At 41.3% G+C, this 15,178-nt stretch overlaps 1 protein-coding gene across 1 annotated transcript; it reads left to right on the forward strand.

Moving 5' to 3' along the window:
* Positions 1–6,171: 6,171 nt before the first annotated feature.
* On the forward strand, positions 6,172–14,859 carry TMEM169 (transmembrane protein 169). Its single transcript, XM_063428543.1, has 3 exons — positions 6,172–6,299; positions 11,038–11,428; positions 13,234–14,859. The coding sequence occupies exons 2-3, from the start codon at positions 11,116–11,118 to the stop codon at positions 13,854–13,856; spliced, it is 936 nt and encodes a 311-aa protein (XP_063284613.1). The 5' UTR covers positions 6,172–6,299; positions 11,038–11,115; the 3' UTR covers positions 13,857–14,859.
* The last annotated feature ends 319 nt before the right edge of the window (positions 14,860–15,178 follow it).

Raw genomic sequence — 15,178 nt, forward strand, 5'->3', positions numbered from 1 at the left:
TATACCACCACAAAAATACATACTGCCCCCCTATACCACCACCACAATAATACATACTGCCCCCCCTTATACCACCACCACAATACATACTGCCCCCCCTTATACCACCACAATAATACATACTGCCCCCCCTTATACCACCACAATAATACATACTGCCCCCCTATACCACCACAAAAATACATACTGCCCCCCTATACCACCACCACAATACATACTGCCCCCCCTTATACCACCACAATAATACATACTGCCCCCCCTTATACCACCACAATAATACATACTGCCCCCCTATACCACCACAATAATACATACTGCCCCCCTATACCACCACAAAAATACATACTGCCCCCCTATACCACCACCACAATAATACATACTGCCCCCCTATACCACCACAATAATACATACTGCCCCCCTATACCACCACAATAATACATACTGCCCCCCTATACCACCACAATAATACATACTGCCCCCATACCACCACAATAATACATACTGCCCCCCTATACCACCACCACAATAATACATACTGCCCCCCTATACCACCACAATAATACATACTGCCCCCTATACCACCACCATAATAATACATACTGCCCCCCTATACCACCACCATAATAATACATACTGCCCCCCTATACCACCACCATAATAATACATACTGCCCCCTATACCACCACAAAAATACATACTGCCCCCCCTTATACCACCTCCATAATAATACATACTGCCCCCCTTATACCACCTCCATAATAATACATACTGCCCCCCTTATACCACCTCCATAATAATACATACTGCCCCCCTTATACCACCTCCATAATAATACATACTGCCCCCCTTATACCACCTCCATAATAATACATACTGCCCCCCTTATACCACCACCACAAAAATACATACTGCCCCCCTATACAACCACCGTAATAATACATACTGCCCCCTATACCACCACAAAAATACATACTACCCCCCTATACCACTATAATAATACATACTGCCCCCCCTTATACCACCACAATAATACATACTGCCCCCCTTATACCACCACCACCATAATAATACATACTGCCCCTCTATACCACCACCATAACAATACATACTGCCCCCCTATACCACCACCATAATAATACATACTGCCCTCCTATACCACCATAATAATACATACTGCCCTCCTATACCACCATAATAATACATACTGCCCTCCTATACCACCATAATAATACATACTGCCCTCCTATACCACCATAATAATACATACTGCCCTCCTATACCACCATAATAATACATACTGCCCTCCTATACCACCATAATAATACATACTGCCCCCCTATACCACCATAATAATGCATACTGCCCCCCTATACCACCACCATAACAATACATACTGCCCCCCTATACCACCACCATAATAATACATACTGCCCTCCTATACCACCATAATAATACATACTGCCCTCCTATACCACCATAATAATACATACTGCCCTCCTATACCACCACCACAATAATACATACTGCCCCCCTATACCACCACCATAATAATACATACTGCCCTCCTATACCACCACAATAATACATACTGCCCCCCTATACCACCACCATAATAATACATACTGCCCCCCTATACCACCACCATAATAATACATACTGCCCCCCTATACCACCACCATAATAATACATACTGCCCTCCTATACCACCATAATAATACATACTGCCCTCCTATACCACCATAATAATACATACTGCCCCCCTAAACCACCACCATAATAATACATACTGCCCTCCTATACCACCACAACAATACATACTGCCCCCCTATACCACCACCATAATAATACATACTGCCCTCCTATACCACCATAATAATACATACTGCCCTCCTAAACCACCACCATAATAATACATACTGCCCTCCTATACCACCATAATAATACATACTGCCCTCCTATACCACCATAATAATACATACTGCCCCCCTATACCACCATAATAATACATACTGCCCCCCTATACCACCATAATAATACATACTGCCCCCCATACCACCACAATACATACTGCCCCCTTATACCACCACCACAATACATACTGCCCCCCCTATAACCACCACCACAATACTTACTGCCCCCATACCACCAGCACAATACATACTGCCCCCCATACCACCACCACAATACATACTGCCCCCCATACCACCACCACAATACATACTGTCCCCCATACCACCACCACAATACATAATGCCCCCACTACTACCGTTAAACATGCTGCTACTATTATACATACAGCCCCCATACTACTTCCATTATACATGCTGCCCCTATAGATACCACTGGTGTTGTAAAGTCTGCCCCTATAGGAATCCCTTCCATTGCATACTGCCCTGTAGATATCAATTATTATTTATTACCATAATACCTGCTTCCCATGTATATAACTAGCTTTGCACATACTGCTTACCCTTATAACAACTGCCCCCTATAGATATCCATACCAGTATACAGTGAGGGGGTAAAGTATTTGATCCCCTGCTGATTTTGAACGTTTGCCCACTGACAAAGAAATTATCAATCTATATAATATTAATGGTAGGTGTATTTTAACAGTGAGAGACAGAACAACAACACCACAAAATCCAGAAAAATGCATGTCAAAAAAGTTATAAATTGATTTGCATGTCAATGAGTGAAATAAGTATTTTATCCCTTCAACTTGGTGGCAAAACCTGTTGGCGATCACAGAGGTCAGACGTTTCTTGTAGTTGGCCACCAGGTTTGCACACATCTCAGGAGGGATTTTTTTCCCACTCCTCTTTGCAGATCCTCTACAAGTCATTAAGGTTTCAAGGCTGATGTTTGCAAACTCGAACCGTCAGCTCCCTCTACAAATTTTCTATGGGATTAAGGTCTGGAAGCTGGCTAGGCCACTCTAGGACCTTAGTGTGCTTCTTTTTGAGCCACTTGGCTGTGTGTTTTGGGTCATTACCATGCTGGAATACCCATCCACGACCCATTTTGAATGCCCTGGCTGAGGGAAGGAGGTTCTTACACAAGATTTGATGGTACAAGGCCCATCCATCGTCCCTTTGATGCGGTGCAGTTGTCCTGTACCCTTAGCAGAAAAATACCCCCAACGCATAATGTTTCCACCTCCATGTTTGACGGTGGGAATGGTGTTCTTGGGGTCATAGGCAGCATTCCTCCTATCACTACCACCAGTATACATACTGCCCCCTATAGATATCACTACCACCAGTATACATACTGCCCCCTATAGATATCACTACCACCAGTATGCATACTGCCCCCTATAGATTTCACTAGCAGTATACATACTGCCTGCCCCTATAGATATAATTACCATTATACATGCTTCCTCTATAGATACCACTTGCTTTGCACATACTGCCTGTCCCTATAGTTATCACTACTGGCATACATACTACCCCCTATAGATATCACAACCCGTATACATACTGCCTGTCGCTATACATATCACTTCCAGTATACATACTGCCCCCTATAGATATCACTACCACCAGTATACATACTGCCCCCTATAGATATCACTACCACCAGTATGCATACTGCCCCCTATATATATCACTACCAGTATACATACTGCCCCCTATAGATATCACTACCACCAGTATACATACTGCCCCCTATAGATATCACTACCACCAGTATACATACTGCCCCCTATAGATATCACTACCACCAGTATGCATACTGCCCCCTATAGATATCACTACCAGTATACATACTGCCCCCTATAGATATCACTACCACCAGTATGCATACTGCCCCCTATAGATATCGCTACCAGTATACATACTGCCCACCCCTATAGATATCACCACCAATATATATACTGCCCCTATAGATATCACTACTGTGGTGGAATCTCGGTAAAAATAAATTTAGTAGGCCGAGATTACCGCGTGGCATGTGTACGTGCATATGCTGACGTATCGATCAGTTGGTTGCACGAGGCAAGATACGATCAGTAGTGTACGGAGCATGTGCGAGAATACAGGATGTAGTATTCCCCTCCTCCATTGTGCTGGACAAGCCATGCGGTCAAGCAGGAAGTTAATTCTTATTTGTATTGATTGGTTAAGAGAATGTGCGGGTGGAGCTTAATATGGGAGGAGTTATATGCCTATATAAGGAGCCTGCACTATTGTCCGGGGCTCAGAACTTGTTGTATTTTGGTGACATTAGTCCCTCTGAGTCCCGATCGGTGAACCGAATAAAGAATCTCTTCCTTCCAGAAGAAACCTGTGTCCATCTCTCTGTGCTTGGCTTCCGTCAGTTTCTCCGGTATCACTACCAGTATACATACCGCCCCTATAGATATCACCACCAATATATATACTGCCCCCTATAGAAAGATATCACTACCTGTACACATACTGCCTGCCCCTATAGATATCACCACCAATATATATACTGCCCCCTAAAGAAAGATATCACTACCTGTACACATACTGCCTGCCCCTATAGATACTGTACACTATTCCCTGTATTTGTCACTAGTTAATTTTAACTTTACTTATTCCTGCAGTTAGCTAATAGACTATCTGGAATTTATCTGCTGCTGAGGGAATAAATTAATCACAGTCCCAAATAGTGTGGATTTTACAACTGGGAAGGACTATGTGTGTCACACCCAACTGTGTGCGGAATTCATTCCTGTTTCGGAGTTATTCACAAAAATGTTAATTCAAGAGAAAATAGGAATCACTAGAAAGACCACACTTGTAAACAGTCGCCAAATGTGTCACATGTCTTATCGAGGATAAAAATGGAAATACATTTTAAAGACTTAGCAACTGATATCACAATGCAGTTCAGTCCTGGCACAGGCAGGGCACACATTGCCCTGGAGGAGAAGATATAGAAACATTGTTTCTGCTTATCTCTCTATTCGCTCTCTATGCTGCTTGAAATGTGCTTTGGGTGGAGCTTATAACAATGACTGACAGGCAGCCAAAATGGAGGCGCTCAATTGCAGGATAGAGGTAAATGCAGAGATGTGAATTTCTCCATTTAATTTCATTTTTTTTAGATCTCGTAAAAACGTGTTAAATATAGGGAATAGGGCAACATTAAAATCATGGAAAGTGGTGGGTCCTCTTTAGAGGAACTCTTGAAGTTCCATACCTACTAAGGCCCGCTGTAGTGGTTATGGTACCAGGAGGGCCCTGGCGTTGTCCCACATTAAGCAGTCAAACCGTTTTAGTACTATTTGACAATACACCTAGGTCCACCGGGAACCTGCACTTTATACGCTCTTCGCCTTCATTGGAAGCCAGATTTATCATAAAATGAAAGCACGGCTGACGCAGTTCTGATTTCATTAGTACAGAGCGCTCAGTTGACACTCTCAGCCAGTGATCACAGTCCTGCATAGCTTGGCTTAGCTTTGTAGGACTGATTGGATCCTACTGCAGGACAAGTCGAAATGCTGGGGCTGCGGAAGCAGGCGCCCTGCAGGACCTAGGCAAGCTGTCACGCTGTATTAAAACGGTTTGACTACTTACTGTGGGATGGTGCCTGGGCACTATAACCACTGAAACGAACCATGCCGCTTACGGTGCTTGGGGTATTTCTTTAACCACTTAAGGACACATGACATGTGTGACATGTCACAATTCCTTTTTATTCCAGAAGTTTGGTCCTTAAGGGGTTAATGGGATTTATTTTTTTCTGCTCACAGGTAACATTTATATTTATTATTATTATTATTATTATTATTATTATTATTATTATTATTATTATTATTATTAATATTAATAAAGAAGACTCCAAATTGGCACAGGTGTATTTCATTATTTTATATTTTATTAGGAATAGTAACTTTTGTATAGATTTAAAGACATTATCCAGAGTGATGTGTTCTCATAAAATAAACAAATATAATTATCTTAATAAACATACTATATACATTGTAGTGAAATAAAAAAAAAAAATTAGGGGTGGGACGGGGACTAACAAAACAAGGCTAAATCTGGCCCAAAAAAATGCAATTGCGGCAGTCACCAAAGAGTTAATGGTGTCAGTCAGTCAGACAGTAAAAATGGCTGCAGTCAGCTGTGCGTGGGTGACGTCATGTGGAAGAGCTCTATCTCCTCCCGGGGATGTGCGGGTGGGCGTGGCCTGTGGTCTCTCCTTTGTGCAGCAGGGCTGGGATGGGTAGAGAGTGACTGGGGGGGCATGGGGTACATCATCACCCACCATGGTGGACTGGCAGAGAGCAAATACCCCCAGCACCACTTCACAGGGTAAGAGGATAACATGCACTTAGATTATAAAACTGGACTGACATGTGCACACATTATATTATTACCACCTGGTTTATAATATGTGTATCTCTCTCTCTCTCTCATGTATTGATTTATAATCAATTAATCTCTCTCTCTCTCTCTCTCTCTCTCTCTCTCTCTCTCTCTCTCATTCATTGATTTATAATATGTGTATCTCTCTCTCTCTCTCTCTCTCTCTCTCTCTCTCTCTCTCTCATTCATTGATTTATAATATGTGTATCTCTCTCCATATATATAATTTAATGATCTCTCTCTCTCTCTCTCTCTCTCTCTCTCTCTCTCTCTCTCTCTCTCTCTCCTTTTTATATATATAATTGATTTATATTCTCTATCTATATATAATGTATTGATTTATGTTTTTTGTAGCAGGACTGATGACTTGTGACCTATGTTTTAATTTATCAGATGCTCCATTGGGTGTGTAGCTCCCATAATAAATGCAACTCTAACAATGCACTGAGTATTTTATTATATTTTATCATATCTTATTATAGCAGCAGAATTAAGGAGTCCCCCCCATGAATGGATGTTTTAGTCCATACTGATTGTTCCCCTCTCCCCAGCCTGATTTGCATTTCCCTAGTGAGGATTTTCCAATATGACATCCTTTAGTATCAGTTATTGGGCTGATTTAGGAGCAGAGATCTGTATTAAACCATGAACTCCTACATGGCAAGTGTTCCATTACTGTCCAATGGCCATGACATGTCACAATGCAGGGACTGCTGTTACAAATCAGGAATTATCAATGGATTCATGTTCTGGGAGGATTAATTGCTGATTTCTGTTTTCTGGTCTTGTTGCCCCCAGCTGAGATTGCAAACTGTGTGTTTCCTGTACAGTAATATCCCTACAGTAGGTCTCCCCATCCCCCCTGTCTATTCTTAGAATGTTTCCCCCCTCACATTTGAAAGTTGCCAATTCCTTCTCACTCTTGGGATGAATCAGACACTGGGATCTCAGATCTGAATGCAGTGTGCTAATTGTATCAATGGGCACTCAGAGAATTTAACTGACTTTATTTTCACATTACAGTTGGCTCTTCTGCAGAGAGTGTTATTTAAATGGGACGCATTTATTTGCTAAAGAGTTTAATGGATTGCTAGCTCTTTTGCCAATAGCTGGTTTTACCATTTCAATGTCCGTCTCTTTCTAACCCATTAGTGTAAGTGATCCATTTTAGCTCCTTGTTTTTAAACGTTAATTCTAAAATCTGTGACTGTCACACTACCACATTTATGCTGTTAAATATTAACCCCTACACCACCCTAACAGCCTATACGAAATATTAACATCTACACCACCCTAACACACTATACTAAGCATTAACCCCTACACTATCCTAACACTCTATACTAAATATTAACCCCTACACTATCCTAACACACTACTAAATATTAACTCCAACACTATCCTAATCTGACACTATACATTAAATACCTGCACTATACTGTTTAGACAGAGCACATGGTTTAGGGAAAAATAATGCCATCTCAGGGTTCTGAAGGTGTTCATAAACCATTTAACAATCTATTTTGTGGTTTATTATGATGTCTCTAGAATTCCAGATTATTTTCCTATAATACATATATTTTTTACTATATTCTGTGCCACTGTTCTATTTGTATTGGCAGCATTACATGAAAACACTAACACGGCTTTTTCTGCTGCAAAAAAACAAACAAAACATTACACTTTCTATAAATGTCATATTGAGCTACTGGACCAGAGTTGGCATTGGAACCAAAGAATTTTGGTGTCTGCCGGTATTTATTTATTGCCATGGTAACCACTATGGTGACAATCATAGCAGTAGTGAAGTATCACACCCCATTACCCCAGCCCCTCCCCTCTCCCCCACATCTCATTACCCCCCAGAATAAAGCCATAATGTTAAAAATAAGTGCCTCTAATCTCCTTCCAGAGTACAGCCCCGGGAATCTTAATGTTTAAGTGGGTGTCTTTGCTTCCTCCAGAAACAACTCCCCAGGAACATTTTGAATGAGCAGATTTCTCTTTTTACTCGTGAATTATCACACAGAGATGTTATCAAGTTAAAGGATTCTGCTGTCTACCCCAAGGAGGAACCCACTACTAGGGTTTTTAGGAATCTGACCAGGAACATACTCTCTATCTCGGTAATAAAGCCCAAATACAGATACAGTTTTGCTAATATCAGTATTGCAGAGCCTCTGGACTAACTTCTCTTAAAATAAAATTAGCTTGAACACAACAGGACCATTGGCATCCAAAATGTTTATGGAAAAATTCCTTTCCAATGCCATCTGGCTTCACTGGAAGACTTTTGGCCTCCGTTATATTTCTCAGAGAGGTTTAAGGGGGATTGGTACATGTTTGGCCCCAGGATTTCACCACGAAGGACCATGCAGGAGAATGGGAGGACAGGGCAAATGTTCCTTGTTTCATCATTGTATTTGACCTGGAAATGCACAGAAGTTGAACACCTGATTTAATAGGGACTTGCACATTCCTCAGGTCATCAGCAGAGAAGGTTTCCCTTGGAACATGAAGCAAGGGTTTAGTCTGGTCATCTGGAATCAGATGTGACTTGTTTAGTCCTGATATTTGGACCTTGACTAAAAATGGAAACTATAGACCTGGGCTTAATCTTATTTTGTGGCTGCGATCGGTGCTGCCCAAGTTATGTTCCACCTCTTTTTTTTCTATAGCTATCGTCAGCACATTAGCTCATTAAAACATTAAAAAGTCTATGTTTACTCTTTCATTTACCTATGACCTCCTCAGATATGGAGATTGGGACTGTCCCCGTTCCTGGTCTTCAATTATAGGCCACCACACTATGTAGAAAGATATTGTCCCGCCGGCTTCTGTAACTCTGAAAAATCCCTACTAGGGGTCTCCCCAAATATGTCACCTTTTCTTGATCCCCAAAACTAAAAGTGATACGTATCTGTGAGGAAGTGACTACTTGGAAGCATGTTTGGCAAATCCAGTGGCATTGAGGATCAATGACTAAATTCGCTAAACCCATAAGTGCAGGGAAGGCCAAACCTCTTCGGCCACAATAGATGAATGGTAAACCCAGCTGACTCAGAGAATCCTTCCCAATTTACTGTTGTGACCTCATATTTAGGAATACGCTTGGAATGCCCTCTCTAGGGAATAACCCAGAGTGTGTAGACCTGTTTTTTTTTTTTTTTTTAATATATTACAAATTGATACACTATGTTAGACTCTCAGTTGGTGTGTTTTTTTGTCCTTATTCTAAAATAAGTGCTTGGCTTACAGGCACGTACCCAACTTGCATAACTGTATATTCCCAGGATCCCAGAACTGACTTTCTTTAAAGCTGTAAATGATCTGATATCGCGTACCCTGTTCTGTCACATTTTAACTTGAGAATTGAAAATGCTTTTTGTCTCTTTTTTTGCATATTTTAAGCACTTTTTTCCATCAAAGGGTTTAAAGCCATCTGCTCCCAAAGCCTTCTCTGTGAGATGCTGTCACCTCTTGTATTCCGGACGCAGATGTGACCCTATCATGTCTTTTGTTTTGCCAAGTGCCTTTATTCCTGAATTCAGAAGGACATTTCATTGAATGTGAAAAGTCGCTGTGCCTGCGGTCACAGCCGGGGCCAGACACGGTTATTTAGAAACTTGGCTGCTTGCTGGAAGGCATGTCCTTCCTAATTTCTGTAAGAGGTCGTCGGACTGTGATTTATGAGAGTTATTTTTTCCTGTTTGTGGAGTGCCAGAGGTAGGCAATCACTGTGAGAAATACAAGTAAATGTTTTTTTGTTTTTGTCTCATTTGGCAAATTCCCCTTTTATTGTAAAGCGCTGCGGAATAAGCTAGCGCTATATAAATACTACTACAACTACTAAAGGTAATTTAGAACAGGAGCAATGTATCTTATTTACACTGACTGCTTTCACACATTTATTGCAGTTACATTATGGGGAGTATTTTTACTGTGGAGCTCTGTTACAAACTCAGACACACAAACAATATGGAGCTCAGAGAAAAGAGGAGCTGAGGGACTGTCTCTCCTAAATAGGGACACTTGAGAGCATGTGAACAAATTGGGAATAGTAGTTCTATTCCTTGGAGTGCTAATAGGTCCTCAGCTGAAAATAGATTAGGTTGTGTTTCTTGCGGCTATAAATCTGTCCAATTTAATCTGTATATACTGGGTTACATTTTAATAACATCCTTGTTCTGTCATTGCCATATTTAAAAAGTCATGTGTCGTTTAGCCATAGGGGATCTCTTTTAACATTGATCAGTTCCACAAATTTCTGGGTGACAAAGTCTATTTTGGGTAAATGATGCAAAATTAGCAATTGAATGTATAGATTACATTTATATGTAAAAGTAGCATTTTAAACACGTAAAGCACTTCACCATTTCTATATCTACTAAATGTTGTTGTTTTGTTTTGTTTTTCTAACATAGTGTTCTAGAACTCCGGGCTGGAGACTGACCCAGTAAAGTAAAGGGTAAATGTGATACATGTTGAATTCATCCATTTGCTGGAAATTCCCAGCTGTGCAGCTTCTGCCATGGTCTCCCATCAAATCAGAAAGTAACTGATGCTTGCTATGCTTTTAATACTGATGCTCAGTAATGTTTTATGGGCAGAGTAAACTAGCAAAGAAATCCAAATTTACCTTTCCTTTCCTTTGAATAATAATATGATGTTCTTTTTGTTCCAGGTTTTTCCAATACAGCAGCCATCATGGACAAGTGAAAACACTAAGTCTGGGACAGTAGGCTTCAATTGATTCCCAAAAATGCAGGGTGAGGTGATACAGGATGATGCTGGGGCGACCGACAACATCCCCAAAGGTAACAAAAGTGCCCCACAGAGCCCTCTGAGAGGCACCCTCCGGAGAGCAGCCGCTGCTGTCTCTTTTGAAGGGGTCACCACCAGTGAGGCCACTATCGAGAGGAAGAAGAGGAAAAAAAAGGAGCCACGGCCGGAGTCGATAATCGTGTATCGATCGGACAATGAGAAATTCTTGGAAGAAGAGCAAGCCAATCAGGAAGGAGGCGAGAAGAGCACTGAGGAGGGAGCACGATTTGTCGGAACACCAGGTTCTGATGGTACGTACTGTCTGTGAACCAAATTGTCTCCACTGTTTATTAGAGCTGTGTCGTTATCAAGAATGCTGGTGACTTTTATATATACCGGTACATGATTCATTTTTAGTATTTTTAGAATAAATACATTTAGTATTTCAGAATAAATTGGTGCTGCATAAAGTGCCCACCGGAAACCGAGTCCTTTTTTGATTTAGGTAAGAAACGCAAAACTATGAAAACCAGGTATAGGCAGTTCATATGTTTTTGTTTTTCATGTAACATCAAATTTTTGTGAATTAAATCCGAAAGGCAAATGAAGGCTGAAATAACCATTCTGTAATTATTGGGGGGTATCCGCTATTTTAACATCAACTTTTGCAATTCAGATTTATTTTGCAAATATTCTGCAATGTCTGAGTTTGGTGAATAAATCCCACTGTTGGACAGAGGAGTGTTTTCATTTTATCTGTTGGAATAATTACAGTTTTGCAGATATTTATTTTTCTAGGCTGCAGTTTTGTATTTACATTTTTTTTTAAATATTTTTTTAAAACTAAATTTCTATGAAATAAAATGAAGCTCCTAACCACTTAAAATATCACTCAATTGAAAATAAATGTTTAAAACAATTTAGTAGACACACCACAATCATGTATGTATTTGTCTTGCTGCCGCTGGCTCCGCCTCCATGGCTGAGATAATCGGTCTTGATGCTCTCAGCCAATCCAATGCTTTCCCATAGTGCTGGGTGACGTCAGATAGAGAGAGAGATCAGCGCTGGAATTGGGTAAGAAAGGGAGCTATAGTATCCTCTTAAATTTCCGTCCTCTGCATTATCATGATTTTTACTCTACTCCCTACACAGTGGCGTACATACCGCGGTCGCAGGGGTCGCATGCTGCCCCCATGTGTTGCGGCCCGCGCGGAAAACTGCCGGGGCCGCACGTTCAAGGGGCCCATCGGGTGGCCCATGCTGTTGGGGCCACCCAAAAAAGAGGAATTTCCAGGGGACCCTGATAAGCGCTGCGGCGCTTTAACAGCGTGACCGGGCCCCCTGTGATGACATCACAGCTGGGTGGAAGTGACTGCCCGTTACTCCTCCCAGCTATCAGAGAGAGCCTGGGCGGGAGGATTTAGAGGGAGTCAGAGTGGGAACTCTGACTCCCACTAGCCTGAGCCACCACTGGACCCCAGGGAAAGTCACCCTCCTGCACCTAAAAGGTAGGAAACAGGAGCGTGACTTAAACATTTTGTATATGTGTGTTTTTGTGTGTGTCTCTGTGTGTGTGTGTGTGTGTGTCTGTATGGAAGTGTCTTTGTATGTATCAGTGTATTGTGTATGTGTCTGTCGGGGGGGGGGGGGGGGGGGGGATTGTGTGTACGCCACTGCCCCTACCCATATTGTAAACTTAGCTTCTCCTTTGATCTGTGCTATCGTGTGGCTGATAGGAGCACACACAGCTTGGTCCACAATTGGCCCTGCTCTGTGCACACATTCTGAAAGGGAAGGGGACTGATTTGAATGTTTTGTGTAGACAGTGCATATTTACATTGTATCAGTGCTTGGACAGCTTAGTGGAGAGGCAGTACTTCCCAGTATGAATGCAGTGAGGAACGGGTGGAGTGTGGGCACTGGAGATGAAGATGAAAATGTTTGTTTGAGAATTTCAAATATAGGTTTTTCAGGTACATTTTATTTGAATCATAATCCCTACAATAAGCTCTAATAATGTAGCTGTATTGGTTATGGTACTTGGTGTGTCAACCTGAGAGATGTGTTTTTTTAGTAGTGCATTAACACTGTGCTAACGGACTGTATTTTCCAGGAGGTTGGCGTTTGCCCCCGGACAATCGTTATGTCACCTTAACTGGCACAATTACCCGTGGAAAGAAGAAGGGACAGATGGTGGACATTCATGTAACCTTAACAGAGAAAGAGCTCCAGGAGCTTGCAAGATCCAAGGATCCTTTACAAGACGAGCCAATGGAAAGCAAGCAGGCCTGTTCAGTTGGGTGGGACAGGGGTCCTCACATTCTCCTCTGGAGCATTCTTTGTTTGCCAGTTATATTTGTTCTTTCGTTTGTGTTATCATTTTATTATGGAACCATCACGTGGTATAACATCTTCTTGGTTTATAATGAGGAAAGGACTTTCTGGCACAAGATAACAGTGTGCCCCTTCCTGATGATCTTCTACCCCATCATTATCGTGGTGCTATCTGTGTCGCTAGCTCTGTATGCCTCACTGGCCCAGATCGCATGGTGCTTTGGTCAGTGGTGGCATGCTGTGAAGGACATGGAGAAAGGTGTTTGTGGTTGGATCTGCAGCAAGTTGGGTCTAGAGGACTGCTCTCCGTACAGTATTGTGGAGTTACTAGATTCAGACAATATCTCTGGAAGCCTTTCTGCAAAGGGGTCCACGCAGGGTGTGGAAACGTCGGCAGTTTGATTCACTGGTCTTCATTTTTTATTTATTTTTTATTCTTTGCAAATGCTTGTTGATACCTGTGGTTTTGTTTGTTCCACGAATGATGAAAGCTCCAAACTCCTGGCCTGGCAACTTACTGACACATGACTCTCTATTCAAAGGAATTTCACTGCAAAAGATGCAAGAGATTTCTGTTTTAATGGTTTGCAGGGTCAATGACTGACAACACAATGGCAACTTGATTCAATTAAGAGTGGCTCTGTCACGTAACCAAGACTCAGGGCAATCACAATCTGTTCTAAAGATTTCTTCTTGCCTTTTGAACACTATTACACCTAACGTAGACAGTGTTTATAGTTTGCAATGATCAATGCATTGTGTTACCAAATAATATGCACTTTTAATGTGATAAATGGGGAAACCAGACAGGTAATAGCCATATAAGACATGCAGACCCCTTAAGCATAGAGACACATATTCACTGATCGCTGGCTCCATTAAACAAGGCCGTCATTATTGGGATCTTCCTATACGTATATATAGATCCTCAGAATTGCTGCAAAATATACATCAAATACAGTTCACATTATGTAAATGCCTTATGGAGCTAACTGGACATTTTTTAACACTTCCAATCTGACCATGTGGTTTATGCAGAGCCCTCTCAATAAATATATATCATTCATTTGGAATTAATCTGCATAGATGGACACATTATGGTCAGAAAGAGGGCAGACTCATCACACTGAAAATCCCTCTCTTTATTTTCTAACTAATCTAAAGTTTAAAGATAGACCTGTATATATTCTGTTACTTTACACTGGACCCTTTCTAACTGTATGCTGCTTGCTATTCGCCGAGTGCAATCTACGGATCGGTTATCCATCCTACATAATGTCCCTTTATAATTCACAAATCATTTTAAGATGGACGAAAGGTAAATATTGAACTTTTGATTTATTTTGATGTTCCCAAACTCTGCAAAAATTTACCGACTCGGCTATAGTGACAACGTATATAACTGTTAAAAACCTGAATCTTGCTATTTGGATCTAAATGTGCTACAATTCAGAATTTCGTGAATAAACTCATTACTTTGCTGTTTTGTTGGAACATATATTTATTTTTTGTCCACTATTTATTCGTACATTTATATAAGGATTTGTCAAACGTTTCTCAATTATTATTTTTTAAAATTCGATTTGCAGCTGGCTCTGCAGTTTCATGTAATTGGTGAATGTTTCTTTCCTAGATATTTCAACATGTCGGTTAAGGCCACCTTTGTCACATGCGCTGTGGAACATTCTGCATGCAGCGATCATATCCCTCCCCTTTCTTTCTAT

This window comes from Pelobates fuscus, chromosome 8, assembly GCF_036172605.1.
Source record: "Pelobates fuscus isolate aPelFus1 chromosome 8, aPelFus1.pri, whole genome shotgun sequence".
NCBI lineage: Eukaryota > Metazoa > Chordata > Amphibia > Anura > Pelobatidae > Pelobates > Pelobates fuscus.

What these genes read in the sequence shown, in the direction of transcription:
- TMEM169 (XM_063428543.1), top strand. Translation starts at nt 11,116, where the DNA reads ATGCAGGGTGAGGTGATACAGGATGATGCTGGGGCGACCGACAACATC. An exon ending in CGGAACACCAGGTTCTGATG is followed by an intron (nt 11,429 to 13,233) that starts GTACGTACTGTC and finishes TGTATTTTCCAG; the next exon opens with GAGGTTGGCGTTTGCCCCCG.